The 19,953-nt window shown below is 36.9% G+C and overlaps 1 protein-coding gene across 6 annotated transcripts in view; it reads right to left on the bottom strand.

Annotated features, from left to right (window-relative positions):
• Positions 1-9,267, bottom strand: part of tasp1 (taspase, threonine aspartase, 1) — a 30,415-nt gene extending 21,148 nt beyond the window's left edge. For 2 of the 6 annotated variants that reach the window (XM_034227012.1, XM_034227038.1), the window contains exons 1-9: positions 9,007-9,267; positions 8,264-8,468; positions 8,041-8,108; positions 4,952-5,020; positions 4,726-4,776; positions 3,981-4,101; positions 3,265-3,349; positions 2,734-2,813; positions 2,486-2,592 (exon numbers count right to left, since the gene is read on the bottom strand). In XM_034227012.1, the coding sequence (XP_034082903.1) occupies positions 2,486-2,592; positions 2,734-2,813; positions 3,265-3,349; positions 3,981-4,101; positions 4,726-4,776; positions 4,952-5,020; positions 8,041-8,108; positions 8,264-8,396 (714 nt within the window). In that variant the 5' untranslated portion in view covers positions 8,397-8,468; positions 9,007-9,267. Of the gene's footprint in view, positions 1-2,485; positions 2,593-2,733; positions 2,814-3,264; positions 3,350-3,980; positions 4,102-4,725; positions 4,777-4,951; positions 5,021-8,040; positions 8,109-8,263; positions 8,469-9,006 lie in introns of those variants that run through there. The other 4 variants (XM_034227022.1, XM_034227030.1, XM_034227046.1 and 1 more) reach the window with 4 other exon arrangements.
• Between the last annotated feature and the right edge of the window lie 10,686 nt (positions 9,268-19,953).

Genomic DNA, 19,953 nt, shown 5'->3' with positions numbered 1-19,953 from the left:
CTCTCTGGCTTTTGAGACCAAAAAGAAGGAGAGCCAACAATTTCGAAATGCTACAAAGAACATCCTGTCATTCCTTATCAGTGTCCTTAAATGAAAAAGAAACATCCACAGTACATTAATAATGACTGTAAAACGTAATGGCATCGTCAGAATGATTTTGAATTGCTTTAGATTTTCTTTAACAACCCTGCAGCTATACACCATCACGAGACAGGTGCATATATTGCAGAGAAACGTTTTTTTTATTGCTTGGCAAAACGACAAAGGCATAAAAAGAACAATGTGTTAAATGAAAACCAGACTTGCTACGATAATGTTTTTTGTTGGGACCCATACGCATTTTTAGAAACAAAATGAGGATATTTCCTTAATATGTCAACTAATGTAGAACATTAATGACACATTTTGATAAGGAATTTATTTTAAAACAACCTCAAATCAGCCATGGCTCGCATGTGAACAGTCAGAGTATGAGTTATGTTCAGTTCAGTTGTAGCTTAATTGCTAAAAATGGTCACACATTTATCCTTATTAGCACAAGCAGTTTTGTGTAAACACGTAAGAGACAGATGAGAACAGAGGGCAACTAAAATCTTCATTAGACTAATAAGTCATTTGAGACTCATTCAAAATCCCTTGCCTAAGTCAACATTGAATCCTAGCTGTTACTCTTTCTTCCAGTGTATATATCATTAATATTGTGGACTGATGTAACTGACCTAAACAAACAATAATACTGTTCAAAATGAGTTATAATGAAGCATATAAGGCTTTGGCCATTAACACGTTTTACTTAATTTAACACAAAGCATGTTTGACCCAAGAGAAACTCTCCCACCCTGTTCTGTGCTGCTGCCACCAGTGACTTTAAAGCAGAATGAGTGTTTTTTCAGCTAATTTCTACTCAGTTGATCATCAACTCCTGCTGTGCTGCTCAGAGTACTGCAACTTTGCACTAACGGCCAGTCCACACTGCAGCTTTGAAAAAATCTTGAAAATCTTGGTGGTGGGCGTGTCTGAAAGCTTGGGGATTTTTTGCGAGCAACGCGACCAACAACCAATCACATGAATCTCCCGCCCCCGACATACAAAGCAAAAAAACCCGGGGATTTTATGCGAGCTACATATATATATATATAAACTCCCCAAACAGGCGAAAACCTACCAGTTTCACCCACTGTCTCTGCCACCTCCCTCCATGCCTGGTTCCTCCGGTTTGTATTCCGGTAAATAGTTACTGGTCGTAAAGAACCGGGTGATTTACTACCGTCATTTCTCGTTTGGAATATGAGGAAATGAACTGCGGTTGCGCTTGTACTGTCAAATTTGCATAAACGGGATTTGATTGGCTGACGCTTCCACCTCAGCTTCAAAAGTTGAACATTGCTCAACTTTTGAATCCTGAAAATCCTGAAAATCCTGTAAATCTTCGCTTTGCTTCCCCACAATGCAGTTCGGCTAAAAGCGAGGCAAAGTCACGTCACCCCATTCAAAGTGAATGGGCAGAGAAGCGTTGGAAGATTTTTTTAACGCTGCTGTGTAGACGGGCCGTAACGGCCCCTACACACGGCTGCGTGCGTTGTCGCTTGCCGGTGGGGGGGGCTGAAACTTGACCAACAACCAATCACATGAATCTCCCGCCCCAGACACACAAGCACGCGGTTTGATTGGCTAGAGCTAGTACTGGCATATGATTCGATTAGCTGACGCCTCCGTCGAAGCGTCAAAAGTAGAACATTGCGCTACGCTTTTCTCCCACAATGCAGTTCGGCGAGGCGTGATATCACCCCATTCAAAGTGAATGGGCAGAAGCGTTGAAGCGGCAACGCACACCGCCGTGTGTAGGGGCCGTAACTCTTGTCAAAACTTGAATCATTTCTTGGAATCCTCTGTGCACCATTGTAATGCCACTTCCTTTAATGACCCTTTGTCAATGTGAGATCATAAAAGGCAGAATATATCTAGAAGTCTTAGTTGTGGAGAGTCATTAAATTCCTTTCCTGTATAAAATAACATATTCTACTTGATGTTTCCTGCCTTTTTTAAATGCAGTTTGATGCCATATTTCCCCATGCTTAACTGCTGGTTAGGGATCCTGGGTCTGATGCTATTTATTAGCGAGGTGTTTTACTGCATTCTGTATAGTTCTTTCACGTAGGTGTAAACAGTGGCTGGATACTGTCTCTATTAGCTTATTTGACAACACCTAAGCTAAGGCTATGAGGGGGTTTAAAACACTTTATTTTTTTAATACTTATAGCAAATAAAATGTGTGATTTCAGTTTCGCATACAGGCATTATATCACTTCAATCCCCACAAGGAGGTATTGATTATTAGGTGGTACAGTCATGCTATTTGCTGTCCACTAGGGGTTGGTGCTTTCTCACTCAATAAATGCAGTAGAGAAAGAATACAATTGATAAATAATATTACAAATATTTGTATCTTAACTGATAATAATAATAATGATAACATGGTACTCACAGTTTCACTTGATTGTCGTCTTTTCTTTGCATGATTATGACCAGTGTCCATTTTTTCTGCCAGCGCCATCTTTCGCTTGTTCCTCTTATACGCAGATAAACTGAACTCTGTGATTTAAACAAAATTATATAATTTATTAAACACATCCACATCGATAAAAGCACCTCTGCCAAAGGTTAAGAGAGCACTGTGTTTTGTTTCAGTTTTGCAAAAGGAGCATATTTCTGAATCAGTGCAACCAAACTCACTGGTGGCCATTTTCTCTGAAGGGCACGGTGGTATTCCATGTCCGACGGCCCAATCATGTGCTCCTCGCCCCACTAAAAAGCTGACAAAGCAAAGCAAATTAACAAATGGATATAATCACTTTAAAACAACATTAAAGGTGGGGTAGGTAATTTTGGAGAAACCAGCTCGAGTGCACTAGAATTTTAAAATACACAACCGGAAAAAATCTGCCACTTCCTTACAGAGCCCCTCCTCCAACACACACGAACGTGCACATGACCAATGAGGGCACGAGATAAGTTTGTGCACAGATGGAAGGCTGACAGGCAGGTAGGCCATCCAGTTATTTTAGCCGGGCCGGCTAAAATGATTGGTCGTGCTTTTTACAGCGCCACGGCTTCCACAGATGACATTTTTGTATGTATTTATTATCAAAGCATTTCATATATTCATTGCTATCGGGATGTTAAGAGCATTCAATGGAATATAACAAAAAGTGTTTCTGAAATAAATGACATACCCCACCTTTAATTAAAAACCATTATAATCACCAGGGTGGTATTCTGCCAGCTGATAGTTTCCCTTTCTGTGCTTCACTCAGAAGACGGTTTGCAACTAAGACCGGGTTCTTAATACCTGAAGGGAAAGTCAGAATCATCAGAGGGCTAACAGTTTCTTCTAGGAAGATACTTGGTAAACACACATAATCCTTTAGTCATATCATTAAGTCTGGTAGTATAGGTCAACTGGATTTGTTTTGTACATATTTGTTAAGTTTACTTAGTAGTTGTTGCACATTTTCCTTATTTCTTAGTAACACAAGAACGCCAATGAATGCAGGATTGCTTTTAATCTATTTCAATCTTATGAAAAACACTGGTTGGCAGATATTTTTATATCTAAGCTGACAAAGTTTCACTCATCATGCCCAAACAATATGTTAAATGTTACTAGATGAAGACAAATGGACAAAATGTAAAGTGCAGCTTTCACCCCTGGGCTGTTGTTGTGTAGGGAAACATGCTTTTATTGAACACTTTCTATATTAAAAACGTTCTGAGTATGTGTATGTGTACATATTAACAGCATTTCTGGTTGTTCTCCAAGTAAAAAGTGGGTGGTCCCCCATTGTTTATGAACCTCTACAGAAATTCTGACATGCAAGAAATTAAATGAGTGAAACATATGCCATTACTTCCAGCTGACTGAACTTGCCACAGCAACACAGCAATATTACATACAGATCAGTGCATGTGTAACAACTCACCACTTATAGCTCCAACCGCCCCGTAATGCAGCGACTTCCCATCCATGATACTTGCATCACATTCAATTTCCCCGGACAAATTAAGGTTGGAACCCATGCCGGCATTTGTAAAAGGAGAGTCCTGAGAACAATTAAGGACCAGGAGAGCCTAGAATAAAACTATATCTGCAATAAACCACATTGTCAATCTTAATATGTTGAAGTAAAGTCATTTTCTTCCCATAGTTTGTTGGAAATATTTGACCTTTGAAATCAGCAGCTTATATAACGGCTCTGCTGAATGTACTACAGTTGGTAGATTATTTCAAAACAATACTTTGAAACAGCTTATCACCAACTACAAATAAAATACTGGAAGAGATTTAAATCAAGATGATTTAAAACATTTTACAAAATCGTCACAAATTACCGATGGTGATCTACTCTCTGTGAAACGTGCCAAACAATGCAATCATTGCTCTTTAATTTAATAACAAAACAACATTTTCTTTCAAGCCGCAATCTGGGTTTTTGTGCTAAATCACCTTAGAACTTTGGCTGATAAAGTTGTGGGCTTAAGGCAGTATTAAAAATAGCTTTGCTTTTAAAACGTTGATGCAAATATATCTGAAACTTTCTATTGTAATCTTAAAAAACACGAGTGCTAGCTGCACTGCATTTTTCTGCACAGCTTTACAGCTGCAGAGAGTTCATTGAGGTCATTGTTCTTTATTCCAAGCCTGCCTTGAGTAAAATCATCTCTTACATCATCCAACAGGATATGCGTACATGCATTGGAGGCTGGAGCTGAATAAAGCTGTTTTGGATAAACACATACACATGTCAAATTAGGTTTCTTACTTTCACTGAAAAGTTGATCGGTTGTTATGTCCAATTTAGGTAATTCAATCTATGCAAATCATGTTGTTACTAAATACTGAGTTCATAACAGTTAACTTTTTATAATAAAACCTGGAACCATAATAACTAACCTCAAGTTCAACCAGTGCTGCGGCCACTGCTTCCGCTGCGAGGGCCCCGGCTTTGAGTCTGTCCACAGCCTGGAAAAGAGAGACAGCCTTGTTGAATGTGCAACAGCTTTCCAGTAAAAACCGAATGCACCCATTGCTCATTTCAGCCTTTTGTACTTTCATTACCTAATTTCATCAAAGTCAGTTACATAAGGATGGGATATGGACAGAAATAAATCATTTCTTCAAAGCGCCTGATTTGATTCTAGCCCCTACATCAGGCCTATTCAAATGGCGGCCCAGATGCGGCCCAGAACCAACTCCAGAGTGGCCCAGCCTCCCGTAGCCAAATTCCTACACTAGTACAGACCATGAACGCAACACTCCGCGTTGCATATAAACCACTAAACAACAACGCAGCACGTTTTGTGAATGTGCATCTGTGGTGCTGCTAGTAACGGTGATGATGGCAACTCTAAAACATGTCTCTCTCAACTCTGAAGCGTAAACAGAGACAAAACGGTCATTGATCTTGTGGAGCAGATGCGCGCATTCCAAGTCAAGCTGGACCTTTTCGCGACCGACTTGAGTACAGGTCGGATACTGCATTTTCCGACGCTCCACAAACACATCACATCCCCGGCACAAATCACGGATGTGATGACATATTTCATTGCGAGGTTGAAAGAGAACTTTGCCGGTCGATTAGATGGACTTGCTCTGCCCACAGAGGTGATGGGCTTTGCCAGAGACCCCTTCACTGTTGCAATAGAGGGGGACGTATCAACCAGAGCAAAAATAAGTGGTCCCCTGCATCGACGAGGGGAAATGTACACTGGAATGTATTGACATGCAGTCATCCGTAACCATTGCACAAGAGCAGCGCACTAACGGGCCAGCGAAGTTTTGGAGTGATGTAAAAAAACAGCAGTTCCCTAACGTTCAGAAAGTAGCGATCTGTGTGCTCAGTATGTTTGGATCAACATACAAATGTGAATCAAGCTTTTCACACATTAACTAAAAGAAAAGTAGCACTCGCTGCTCCCTGACTGACAGCACTCTTCACCAATGTCTTAGGATTGCATTGACATCCTATGAGCCAAAAATCACTGCTCTTGTTCAAAACTAAAAATGTCACTTGAAAGTCAGCGATGACAAATCACAAATGAGGTGATAGTAAGCACCTAGTTTACTATAGTAGACGTGTAGTGTAGTATTCATTCATAGTTACCCTTATCCCTTGTTATGGGTTTGTATACCCTGTGGGGACTCGATACCTCCACTAGGCGGGTTTGACAGTTATTTTTGTATTCATTTAAATGAACTTTGTAATGTGTCTGGGTCAAATGTGACCAAAACGTATGATTTTTTTGTTATTACGAAAAGTGAAAAAATAGTATTGCTATAGTAGGCTACTTCCTCTTTTTGTTACATTGGAGCTCTTTAACTGTTTGTTAATGCACTTTTTGATGTGCATGTGTCATTATGTATCCAATTTTATTTTGTATGTGAGGACATTTATTAAGACTGCTATTATTGTATTCAGTTAAATGCACTTTGTGATGTGCCTGGTTAAAAAAAAAAAAACCTGAATATTTGACTTCTAAAGCAAACAAATGTAATGCTACAACTGTGCATTTTTTTCAGATTCTGTTAAATTAATGCTAATTTGTTGTGTTTTTATGCACTTTTTGACGTACCTTTGTTAGATGAACAATGAATAAAAATGGCATGTTTTTCATCGCAGTAATATGTGTTGGTTTAAAATGTGTCATTACCCGCTTTTTACAGGCCGCTGAATGTCTGGCCCAGCTGAATTTTGTAGTTATAAAATCTGGCCCAACTGAATGTGTAATTGAATAGCCCTGCCCTACATAATCAAACTGCTTTGCATTTACTGGAAATACTAATATCCTGCTAACTAACAAACATAACACAAATGTAACTCACAACATAAACTCCTTGACAGAGCAAACTGGGATTTTCAGCCTCATTAAAAACTCCAACTTGGAGATAAAACCAAGGTAAAGACACGCGTAAAACCTATAAGGATCCTGGATTTAATTAGGTTTACCTTGTATGTGTATATGTAAAAAGGGACACGGGCAGCATGAAAGGATAAGACCCCTTGTAAAATGTAACTATTTGGCCATAATTCAAAGTAGTTAATCCAGTGGAAACTGGGCACAGCTCCTCACCCATCAAGAACATTCCTATTGTACATATAGGGTGATTGAAGGCCCATAAGGTTGTTTAATAACCATAAGAAGAACCTGGTTCAGAGTGCAAAAGAACAAAGACTTTCATTCCAACAGCAAAATGATCTTAATACAGCCAAATGAAAACTGGAATGACTTCAAAACAAGATCAGGAAAGTGCTTGAGTGCCACTGCCAAAACACAGACTGAAAATATATGTAATGACAGCTGTTCACAGATGCCAATATCTTGTTGATTGAACTGATAAAACAAGGTTACTTACATATTTACTGAAAACATCAGATCAAATGATAGAAAAAGAAAAAACAAGTGTGTACCAAACTGTAGTAGAGGGAAGTTTACACATACCTATAGTATTTTTGCAACTTTTAGTTGACTAATGTGGTGTTATAGCATAATTATATATATATATATATATATAATTTCTCATCAGAGCAACTGTTGACTATTAGATAAAAAAGTTGGCCTCATCAAAGCATGAACAAATATCTCTGTTTATATTTATATATCACATCAAGACATGTGGTAGGTTTGTATATGCGAACCTGGAAGATAACGGAGTGACAGTATAATTATTTTTTACTAAGATGTTATCAACAACAACATATCTGGCAAAGTTTCAGCTAAATTAAATATAATAGTGTAACAGCAGCATTCTTTCATTTTATTTAAAGGAAAGCTATGCAATGTTTGATATATGCTGTTGCTTTGCACACAGTAAGTATTTAACAGATCACATACTGTGAACTTCCTAAACCTTGATTGAAGTAATACATAATAACTTTTTTTCATCAAGAATAATGCAGATTGTGTGTAAAACAGTACAATGTTATGGTGTTTGTTAGCACACACACAACGTTTACTATAGTGATATCAATAAAATAAACGTACCCGCTGGCAGGCTCTTTTGCATACATGCTTGTACTCTTTGGCCTTAGATTCAGAATGGTATCCTGCTCCTAAAATTACACAATGGGAAAAAGCATTGCATCATTGATAAAAGGTGATAGTGACTTCCAATAAGCAGGAAACTATATTTGGTGACGTAATGCTGCTTTTATGTATTTCTAATAGGCTCTTATTTCTTCTTGTTAGTTATGGGTTGCAAACTCACCTGCATGCACTAGAACAAATCCACCAACACATTTTGGCGTTTCATTCTTGTTTATTTCTTCTTGTTTGGACCATGAGTTGCCCGGTGGAGAGGAAGGCTGCTGCTCTTCAGCAGAATTCATTAGACTTTCCATAACGCCTGCATTACTTGACAAGCCTATCGTGGCCTATCACAGAGTGGTAAGAAATCCATTCCCATTGTACACCTGTGAAAAATGAATAACAAAAGAAAATGAAACATTGAGGAGTAATAAAGGATACGATTATTTCATGTTTTTGATGCAGATGTACAGATGTTAGGACAATCTTGCTAAGCAGCAGTATGGTTGTCCCCAGCTCTGGACCACACACACATTGACACATGAGGGCATGAGACAGGTTATAACTTGGACCAACACTACAGCAGAATCTGATTATACCGACAGTGAATGGATTGTGTGTCCAATGTACAAACACGACCACAAATATCATATAATACATGTAACTTGTAGCTAGCGTTATCTAAACATATGCTATTCATATTAGAGATCGACAAGGCTACAAATCAAACTTTTGCATATTATTAGACGCGGTCACCTCATCTCGTTACACTAAATTGACGCTATCAACTTTCCTAACAGTTCCTGTTATTGTATCGTTACGCATATCGGCTTAAAGTTAGCGCATTAAAACACATGTTATTTCGTTTGTGCTACGTGCATTTTACTGATTAAACAAACGACACTGAATTAAAAGATGAGTTACCTCAAGTCCTGTGTTTTCGTAAGCTTATTAGCTAACAGCTCGCTAACACTCCAACAAAACAAGCTTAACTTACAGTTTTCACTCCTTTCCTACCAGGGACAGAACTGCATGCTAACCACGATGGTACCAGGCATGTGTTTAATACACATTAACGGTAAATGGACTCACAAATCTAAGTAAAACAAACTTTAACTCCTCTGTGCTGTAGCTAACCGCAGCTAGTTAGCTAGAGCATTAGAAAGTACTTCCTGGTTCAGATACACGTTGCTAAGGAAGTGCGTTCAGTGCAAACAAATGACACACGTGGATAAAGCGGCACAAAAACATCTCTCTTTTGAAAATAACAAAATAAACTGCCCAGAATAAACATGTTACCTTTAGATACAGGTACACAAAGATTTAGATACAGGTACACAAAGATTTAAATGCATTTAACATGTGTTTTCCTGCAACATGAATGCAGAAAAGTATGACAAAATATTATTGAAAACGAGAATTAGGAATATTACACGAGACAAAAATCTACATCTGTGAATAAAACGACTTTTAACTGAAAAGGCAAGTTCAAAAAAGCTATTTATAATGCTTAAGTAAATCAAATAATGGGGAATTGATTTTAAAGCAGTTTAACATATTACTCGTTGCACATATTTAATTGTGAACAAAATAATAAAAACTGCACCCTTGTCAGTCATGCAAACTCCCAAAATAATTTGGTGACTGGCAGCTGCAAAACTATAATAACAACACCATGGATGTTTTTCACCGCAGAGAGGTTATCTAGCATGAAACACATGACGGATAAGCTTATGTGTCCCAGGAACCATTTAGGTAAACCAGCATTCATCATATCAAGACTCTGTGACTGACTATATATTACATTACACTACATGTCACTTGTTAGACGCTTTTATCCAAAGCGACTTACATACATTTGGTACTGTGGAGTGTGGGCACAGTGGCGCCTCCAGACATTTTTCATACGGGTGGCCAAATGGGGCCACTGAAAATCTTGGGGTGGCCCACCAAAACCAAGAATTTAATTGTTGTAAAAGTATAGACTAGATGAAAACAATGGCAAAGAGAATCACCTACTGATATACTTTGGTTTCTTATTTTACATTTTCTGATACTATTCATCTGAAGTGAATATAATACGGATAGTTAACATTTTACTTCAAACAACATTTAAAAGAACCTTGTTTTGTGTTATGTATACATGTGTTGGTGATTTATTGTTTTGTTTTTTATATATGCTAGTTGTTCTTTCCTTTTAAAAAGACAAATACAGCTTAATTTAAATAAGTTCCTTTATTGTAAGGCACAAAATGTTCAGCATTCTCAACACATACAATACACAACAGCGACACAACATGTTCTTCAGTTATATTATGTCTCTATGTTATAAATTGTTTTAGACTGAACAAAGCTGTTTGTGTCACACTGGGATCAAAGATGATTGACATGACTTTATTAAATCAAGTTTTAAAACATGACTATTTTATTTCAACAGGACCCAAAAACACAAGGGGTATAAAATGGTAAATACATACTGTGATTGAACACAAAAACACCATCTATTATTGACCTTTATAGCAAATTCAAAACATTATAAATGATACAAAACACCACCTTTTAGTATTAGACAGAAAATAGGTGACGAGACATTCTATTTTTTTTAGATTAGGCCACTGTGGTGAGAGTAATACATATAGCTTGTATTCCATTTGTTTTGAAAATGTATATTTATACTTTATAAACAAACTGGTTACCCTTTTTTAAATTAGCATACAGAACATTATGAAAACAAACTTGACTAATGGTCGGCTTATAACCTCAGAACACAGAAGAGGAAAAACTGCATACTGTAGATTCTCGTTTCATTTTGAAGGAGCTGCAGATCTAAAGTGTGTAGAAGACTTAAATGATTAAAAAGGTCACAATCACATTAATAAAACTGTACTTAGGTTTTAGTTTCACTTTTACAAAACAGAGTTCCACATGTACTTTCTAGCATGTATGGCCCTCTCCTCACTAGCTCTATGCTGCTGCTCCCCTGCCAGCTCTGTCTCTCCTTTACTCATCTTCTTCTTAAAATAAGAAGAGATGTCTGTTGACTTTCTCTTCATTTTCTGCAAATTGACATTACACACAGCAGTGATCAATAGTAGCCTACGCATTACACCAGCCCAGCATACCGACATCAGCTAACGTTAGCTTAGCAAGCTAAACTAACGCTAACTAGGATAGCCGCCAAAGTGTGTTTACAGACGAATTATACATAAGTCAAGCCAGCCTTTACTGAGCCCCGAGCCTGTTTTCCAGGTCTTCCAGCATTTTTCTCGTTTTAATGCCATTGAACACACATTTTGATCAGAATATCAGCTAAAGGTAAGCATATCTCCGTTTTTTGCTACCTAAAGCTAACACACTAAAGCCTAAAGTGTTGTGGGGCATAACAGGCAACGAACGTATATGACTTACCTTCTAGAAGTCTGGTGGATTTGTGACAAGTCAGTAGAAAAGTCAGTAGAAAGAAACGTTGCTGCAACCTGCTGCTGTCTGTGCGAATCTCAGAGTGGTGCGCGCGAGTATCAGAGTGTTACCATGGTAGCAGAGGGAGGGTACTGCAGTATGAGCGTTGGAAGCTCAAATCAAGCGACTCGCTGGCTGTGTATTTGTTGTTAAATATCAGATAAACTACTACGCATACGTGACTGGCGAGGCGGTGTGTGTGGTGGGGGGGCCAGTGGGGGGGCCAACAAATATATCAGGGTGGCCATGGCCCCCCCTGCTGGCGCCACTGTGTGGGCAGTACCCACAGGAGCAATTGGGGTGAAGTGTCTTGCCCAGGGACACAACGACGTGCTGAATGCAATTGGGTTGGAACCAGAGCTCCCCTTATCCAAAGATTAACACACTCCACTGATCCACAGCCCCCACATGCAGGTATCATTAATGTTAAAAATGACACTTGCACTTTATTTTTGTTTTTACACGTCAACATTTCAGACTATTGGCTATTGATAGTGTAGAAAATGTACAGTAAATTATTGCTTGTACAACTTTTTTGTATCTATATGACTTTGAAGGCCACTGAAAAATAAAGATAATAAAAACCAGCATGTGATTATGGTTAATGATATGGTCTCAAACATTTTTTGTTATAATCTTTTTAGATGTCACAGTATAAATGTTTCCTCATCACCAAATCTAATTTGCAGCATATGTGTGTCAGGTTAAACAACTTAATTTTTATTTAGATGCTATTTTTGTCTTAAGAAAGTATATTCTAAGTGTATGTTCAGGTCCCACAGTGAATCAAGTTCACAATACACTATCTCTACTGTATCACTGTAATGAACAGAAGTAGGGAGGTAGGGAGCCGATACTTATCCCTGAAGAAAAATATTAAGATATTGCCTCAGAATTACTCAGACATATACAGAGTGTGTGACTGTTAGCTCTTAAACTTGAGAAAAGTTTTTAAGCCATCAATCTAGTGAAAATTGCCTGCCATTTTCCTCATACAACTTGCCTTTGTCGACTGACTGCAGATTTATTATTATTTCGGCCTGTTCAATTAAATAAAATATGAATATATATATATACACAAATGAATACTTCATTGGGTAAGATACATAAGTTCTCAGTGCTGGATGTATTATTACTCCCTGTGTGAATAAATGTTATTTTCAGTGACAATTCCTCTTATAACTTAGTATTTCTTATCTCAGAGACTGTAATAAACAGCAGCAGACTATTGGTCTACAGTATATTGTACCACATTTACTAGGGATGTAACGATATATCGAATATCGCGATAAATAAATGTCTTGATACCGTCGTGAGACATGTTGCAGTGTTTTCAGGGACATTCAGTGTGTGTGCTGTGGCTCAGCTGGAAAGCAGTTGACTCATGACCGCAGGGTCCCTGGTTCAACGACTGAACAATACGTGTTTTTTGTTGTTTATAAAAGCTACAGCTAAATGAGATAATGTAGTTAATAAATGTATTCTTTGATATGGTTTAGCCTTTCTCAGGCTACAACATGGTTAAGTTTATGAATATTATTAAGGAATACAAATCCCTCTTTGCAATGTTTACCAGCCTCCTTAGGCTTTTCAATCACAATCATTAAACTGGAATAAATACAATATTGTTAACATGAAAATATGATTTTATGTTCATTGTTTAGAGGTATTCTAAGGCTTTACTCGGTAATGGGAACTCGGTATGAGATAGAGCACACTGTTGAGATGTCCAATCTGCCTGTTTTACACACTTTGACCAACAGGGGGGTTTGTGTTCAAATGAAGCCCATGATGAAGCCTCATGAGATGAACCCTTTTGCGAACCAATTGGCTGGAAAGCTTCATAAGGCTTCATCTCACCATCACTAAGGTAAAGTAGTATTGGTAAGATACTTTATTTTCTAATCTCTTGATGAGATGACGAAAGGTGAACAAAAGAAAATCGCTCACGTAGTGAAACATGGTTTCAAGGAGAGCATAGATCTGACAAGAGACATGACGAACTGACGAAGAACACATGGGAGACTGGGGAATTTAAACACAGGATAACAAGACACAGGTGGCGACAATCAGGGGCGGGGCTGGTGCTGATGAGCACGGGAGACACACAAGAGGTGGACAATCAGGAAACCTGGAATGACAGGTAAATGGTGAGTGACAAAACAACCATAAAACAACATAAAAATGAAACTCTCTTAACATTTCTGTCGGTGCACAACAGTACCAAAAGTATATCTCGCCCTGTCAATAAGCCTCACCTTCTTGGCAAAAACGGTATTGTTTTTGAAGTGGTGGAGAGACAATGCACAGTTTTACCCACTGCTGTCACCCATGGCCAAAGCATATCTCTCTGCAGCAACATCAGTACCAAGCAAGATAGTTTTTTCCACAGCAGGGGATATTGTAAATGCCCAAACATCCCAGCTTCTACCTGGAAGGTGGACATGCTCATATTCATAAAAAATAACCTGTCTGATGATGCTGAGTGAGTGAGTTAGAGTTGAGTTACTTGAAAAACTAAAGTGAAACTTGATTTATTTTATTGCAGGGTCTGATTATTATATTTTGTGCACTTTAAAATACTACTATCCTATTAAAATGCTGTACAAATCAGATTAATTTTTTTAAGTAAAATATAAATAACTGTCAAAATAAATGTTTAAAATAATTCTTTATTTATTTTTCAATATCGCGATAAATATCGTACCGTGGACTTGTTATCGCGATATTATCGTACCGTGAGTTTTTGGTATCGTTACATCCCTAAAATGTACATATTTAAACAAAATGATATGTTCAGCTCATAACTCATTCAACACCAAACCGATATCATGATCTGAAACAGGCACTTTTTATGTTTATGTTCCAAGTAGAAGTGGTATGTACATTCTTTAATCATAAAGGGCACTGCAGTGTAATGTTGTTTTCTTTGGATCAAGTCAACAGAGATGAAAGAGTGCTGTTGAGCAATTAATGTGATGAGAGCATGGGACCAGAGCAGAGTTGAAGAGGGGCCAGCTCGCCTTTAGTGCTTGCTTTCGTACTGAATGCTGAAATCTCGGAGTGAACTTCTTTTTGCTGCACTTGATAGTGGCAGGCAGTTTTATAGATGTGTTATCTGTGAGTACACAGACTACTGACATTATATATATGAGGCCTTCTGCTCTTCTTCATCTTGACACAGATTGAGACTCGCACTGGCTTTTTCTGAGCAACAGTATACCATTTTTAGAGCCCCATGACTTTTAAAAACAAATACATCAACATTTATTAATTTTGGTTGCTATATAGCTAATATTATGAGACAGGAAACGTTTTTTAATTATTCACTAGACTGCTACTGAATGATTTGGTTATTGTGTTGTATTGTGGTTTTATAGGGATTGGAAGTCACATCCAGAAAAAAAGGGTCAGGAATCTAAACTTCTGCAGGCTTAACTCTGAAAGAAACGACTTGTAGGATCTACTTGATTAAATCCTAGGAAGTATTTGCACTCACATTTTTTAAGTATATTATACTGCTGTAATATCAAGTAGCACTTACTTTCCAGTATCAAGTCAAATGTACTTATCACCAGACGTAACATTTGTGAAGATATTAAGTAAATCTTACATAATAATGTTCAAGTTACACGTTATATTTATTTTAACTAATTAAGTAAAGTCTAATTATTTTCTTCATGGACAGGAACATCACTGTTATCAAATTATTAAGTAAATCTTATATATCTGTAATAGTTACTGTTATCAAGTAAATAAGTAGATTTTATCATATTCTTTCTGTTTAAATGTTTGAATTACTCATGTGTTTGAAGTTATATTACTCACTTTAATTATGTAATTGTTACTCATTTACTTTTGATAAATGTTACCTAAAAAAATGTAATAATCTATGCATTTAATATACATTGAGCACAAATCACACAACTAAAATACAATACAATTAAACTTTATTTTGTCAACATTAAATATAATTTTTGCTAAAAGATAACATATAAAACCCCAAATACTACACACTGAACCTTTAAGTCTAGATACTCAATAAGCACAATGTCAGCAGTCATAATAAAAAATAAAATCTCATCAGTCATAATAAAAAATGTAAGAGTGGCATGACTGGAATGGTAATTGTTGCTCTATTGAAAAAAATATTAAAGTATGAGTAAATAGTAACCCATGGGTCTGCTGTTCTGTAAAACAATTCAATCACTATTAACCAACATTAACTTATCAAAAATATAAAATAAAAATATCACTGCCACAAGACAAATCTACTCCATCAACATAGATTTGGAGTGGTGCTTTTTAAACATTCAATAAAAACATACAGCTCCCTGAAACTGAGCAATTGCAACATTTAAACATATAATTATGTATAAAGGAATTAATGAGCAGGAACAAATACAGAATAACATACAAACTTAGTATAAACAGAATTATCCTGCAAAGAAAACTGTTGATACATAGAAGCCATAACAGTTTAGGTAACTTTAGTGCATGTGCTTTGAACATCTGAACATGTTGAACATCTATCCACACTAAATATATTCAACATGGGTTCAGCCAGCGATCAGGAAATAATTCCTGCTGCTTTGAGCAGGCAGAAGGCACGCTGAAAGGGGCTTTATCAAATAAAGTAAAAATAAACAGAGGGAGCCGTTGCGACACATTTAGCCAAAGCTAAGCCACAGGAATCCTGCAGGAAAAGTGTGATGCTTTTTTAATCCAACCCCAAACCAATTCTAGGGATGTAGACTAAACAAAGAACCACTAAGTAAACCACTATATTCACATCAGTGCATCTCATTGCATATCATGACAAATCACTCTTACAGCTAAATTGAAGACTAGAGGCAATCTTGATCTGCAACAAAACATACTAGTTATCATGAATACAACTTGAGGCCAAACATATAGAAATAATACATTTTGAAGGAAAATAGAGTTATGAAACAAAAATATTTATTATGAGATACAGTACAGGGCAGAAGCCTATTCATCCTAACACACAAGAGGAGTTTTAAGAAGAAAGGTTAGTATTAGTGTTCTGTACACATTTCAGGAGCAGTCAGGGTTACAATGCACACTTTATCAACTATTTAAATCGAATGTATGAGGCAGAATGTATGAGGCAGAATGTATGAGTTTTTCATGTAATGACAAGTACTGACAATACTTAATGGAAACAACCATAATTAATGTAAAGAGGCGTAGTCTTCACACTAATGAGTTAGACTCTATCGAGGTATACTTCCACAAGGATTTTGGCTCCTTTCATCAGAGTAGTAAGTCGCTATTCACATCTGTGAGACAGATGAACATAACATTTGACAGCACACAATGGATGATATGGGCAGATACATGTTTGATCGAGAAGGTTGAAAAGAACCCACAAAACCCACCAAACTGTAGTGTTTTCATGTTCAGAGTTGGCATTTTGTCAAAGAAAGCACTCAGTGATCACAGCACAGATTTCAGTGCAGGAGTACTTCAAAACTGTTTCCATCTCTAATGACTCTACATTCAAACTTCTTAAGAAGTATTTTTACAAATGAATGTGAAAAATCGTGCTCAGTTTAAAATGTGTCAGTATGCAATGTGGTTGAGCAATATTTTTCTCTCCCAGAAATCCCCATTACAGACCTGCTACAGGCTTTAACATGCACTCTATATATTCACATTGTCAAACCTGATCTGAAGCTTTCATTTATAGAACTCCTATTGTCATTGGCAAGATATGAAAAACAGTAACACGTGTAAGTCCTCCATTGAACGCCTCAATAGTGAAGATAAATGTCTTAAGCCTAGTTATTCATTAGAAGTATTTAGTCTACATCATCACAGGCTTGAGCTATGACTCTAAATCCACCATTTACTATGCCAAACAAATCATGTGTTTTATTATTAAGCAACAACTGAGAACAGACATGATGGTAATCCCTTTAGACACTTACCAAACCAAATCGTCACTAAAAAGCCATCAAAGGATTTACTGATATTGACATAAGAACACATATAAACAACAATTGCTATAATTATGATTCCCTTAGCCCCTGGGCTCACTTTTAGTTACGGGTAATTTTGTACATTTCTCTGTAGATAATTGTGTTGCCTGCTGTAATTATGTTGCTATGATTCTGAGTGGGATATGAAAAACATACGTATCAAGCCAACAAGAGATTAGGTGATGCAGTGTTCTTGCTAGTCACTTGTAGGTGCAGCCTAATCTCCTTGTGCTGTAACCATGACAATAACAATCGCCTACGCACTCTTACACAAATAGATCCTTGAATCTTTCGAGTGTACAGATTCTGCCCTGAACAATCAGCCAGTCACTGTGAACAGCCCGCTTAGTTTGATATGATTTCTCCTCATCAGACAGCATGTTGTCTGCATTACACCTGTTGCACAATGACTGAACAACAAGATCAAATACTTACATGCAGTATCTAGAAAAAACTAAATACAATGTATGTCATTATTTAAATCACAGAGTTAAATAAACAAAAAGCCTGTAAAGTCCACTGTAACACTTTAGTTATTTGTAACAAAAAGCCCATTTCTCATGACACTCTCACAGGTGTTTTCAATTACTGGATGATTAGACATCTAGTCAGGCGAGAGCTTGAAATAATATTATGTCACACAACTTTGTGGATCAATAAGATTGATAACATTGTAATAGGTGCAACAATATAAACAGGTGAGATGAGTTCTAATCAGGCAACATAAGTGAAAACACCTGTGAGTGAGTAAATGTGGGCTATAATCTTATAACAATTTGATTGCGAAAAAAGGAATGCTTGACTTTTTAAGTCTGCTCAAGCCAAGTATAAATATATCATGCCTTATTTGAAAGGTCAAAACAAAAAGGTCAGAGGTCAGGGCTACACAATGTTTATATTTACATGTTCTATAAAGACACTTAACCAAGGTGGGAGGCTTGCTGACAGAAGCAGCCTCAACGTGAATCCTGTGGTTGAATCCTGTCTCCTTTTTAATTTGCCCCCCATTTTTAGATATAAAGATCTGAGAGAGCGTGAGATTATCTATAGCAAGTTTGTCTAAAAGCAGCAATCCCTACATGCCTCAATGAAACATCTAAACTAACTTTATTGGCTAAATTTAGTTTAGAAATCCCAATCCTCTTTCAGAGTATTTAATGGCAACTCTGACCATTACTCATGGCTTTCTTCAACATAATTACATTGAGTTCTGCTGTTAATAATGTTACAAGATCCCCATCTAGTGGTTTATGGTGAATGTTACAGATGTAAGACTGCAATAGCTACTTCATTCAAATCTAATCTTTGTTTGAATATAGGATAAATAAATATACTTGTATTTACTATTTCCAGGGCTCTTGCTTAAACAATTCTGCAGCTGCCTCATTGTTGTTTTAATTAGAACCGAAATTGTATAATATGCTAATATTTTGAAAATCCATACTAGATAGTGGAAACTAATTAATATATTACAAGGATAAATTAGGTATTTCTGTGCCAGATGTGAGAGCTAATTAAGTTGTCTTCATATCCTAAAAAAGGAAGCAGCTCAAAGAGATACATATCTTTAATTTGACTGTAATATGAAACATCAACACTGTAAGACAATTTTACAACCCTGGTCCTGGGAAACACAAGTCACTTTCATTGGTTATTTGAGTTTTAGATATGATAAATGGAGAAGGAACGTAGCTTCCAACTATACTGTCCTTTTGCTAGAAGTGTTATAATTGTGTTTAAGAAAAGCCTTTTCACCCAGCTGTACTGTTGACATTAAATCTGGATGTATTTCAGTAAAATAACCCTAATTTGTACAAAATCTGGATCTGGATCAGAGTACAGCTTGGATGAAAGACATTTTCCACTGTCAGATAATGTCAACGGGCTCAGGAGCAGATGGGTCTGGACCAGAGCAGAGCTACCACAACACATGACAGACGGTGGTCTCTGGAACCAACCTCTATGACAGCCTGGACTTATCTTGTCTATCCTGCGAGAATCTGTCCTCTGCCACGAACAAGGGGCTAGGTTACCATGCATCTATGTCCTTTAGTTTTTTTGGTCACGATTATTAAAATGTCATAATAATAGATCATTCAGATACTAATTGCCAAAATTATTCTCAAAACTGTGCCTGTGTTGCCAAAATGCAAAGTATTTCACTATCATTCAAATCTATATCATGCAACTAAACCTACTTTAGCATTACAGTTGAATATAACACAAGGATTAACCAAAGGAATAGACCGATTTAAGAGATTATAGTATGTTATTATAATATCACTGTATGAACTTGCATCCTACACTATTCTCTGCAATGTGACCACATTTTTACTCAAAATACTGCTAAAAACACAGTTGTATAGCCTAAAAACAAACCTAATATAAAGAAAATATATTTGTATTT

This window comes from Gymnodraco acuticeps, unplaced genomic scaffold (genome assembly GCF_902827175.1).
Source record: "Gymnodraco acuticeps unplaced genomic scaffold, fGymAcu1.1, whole genome shotgun sequence".
Classification (NCBI taxonomy): Eukaryota; Metazoa; Chordata; class Actinopteri; order Perciformes; family Bathydraconidae; genus Gymnodraco; species Gymnodraco acuticeps.
Note: the sequence above shows the minus strand (reverse complement) of the source record. Positions and strands in the feature narration are given on the sequence as shown.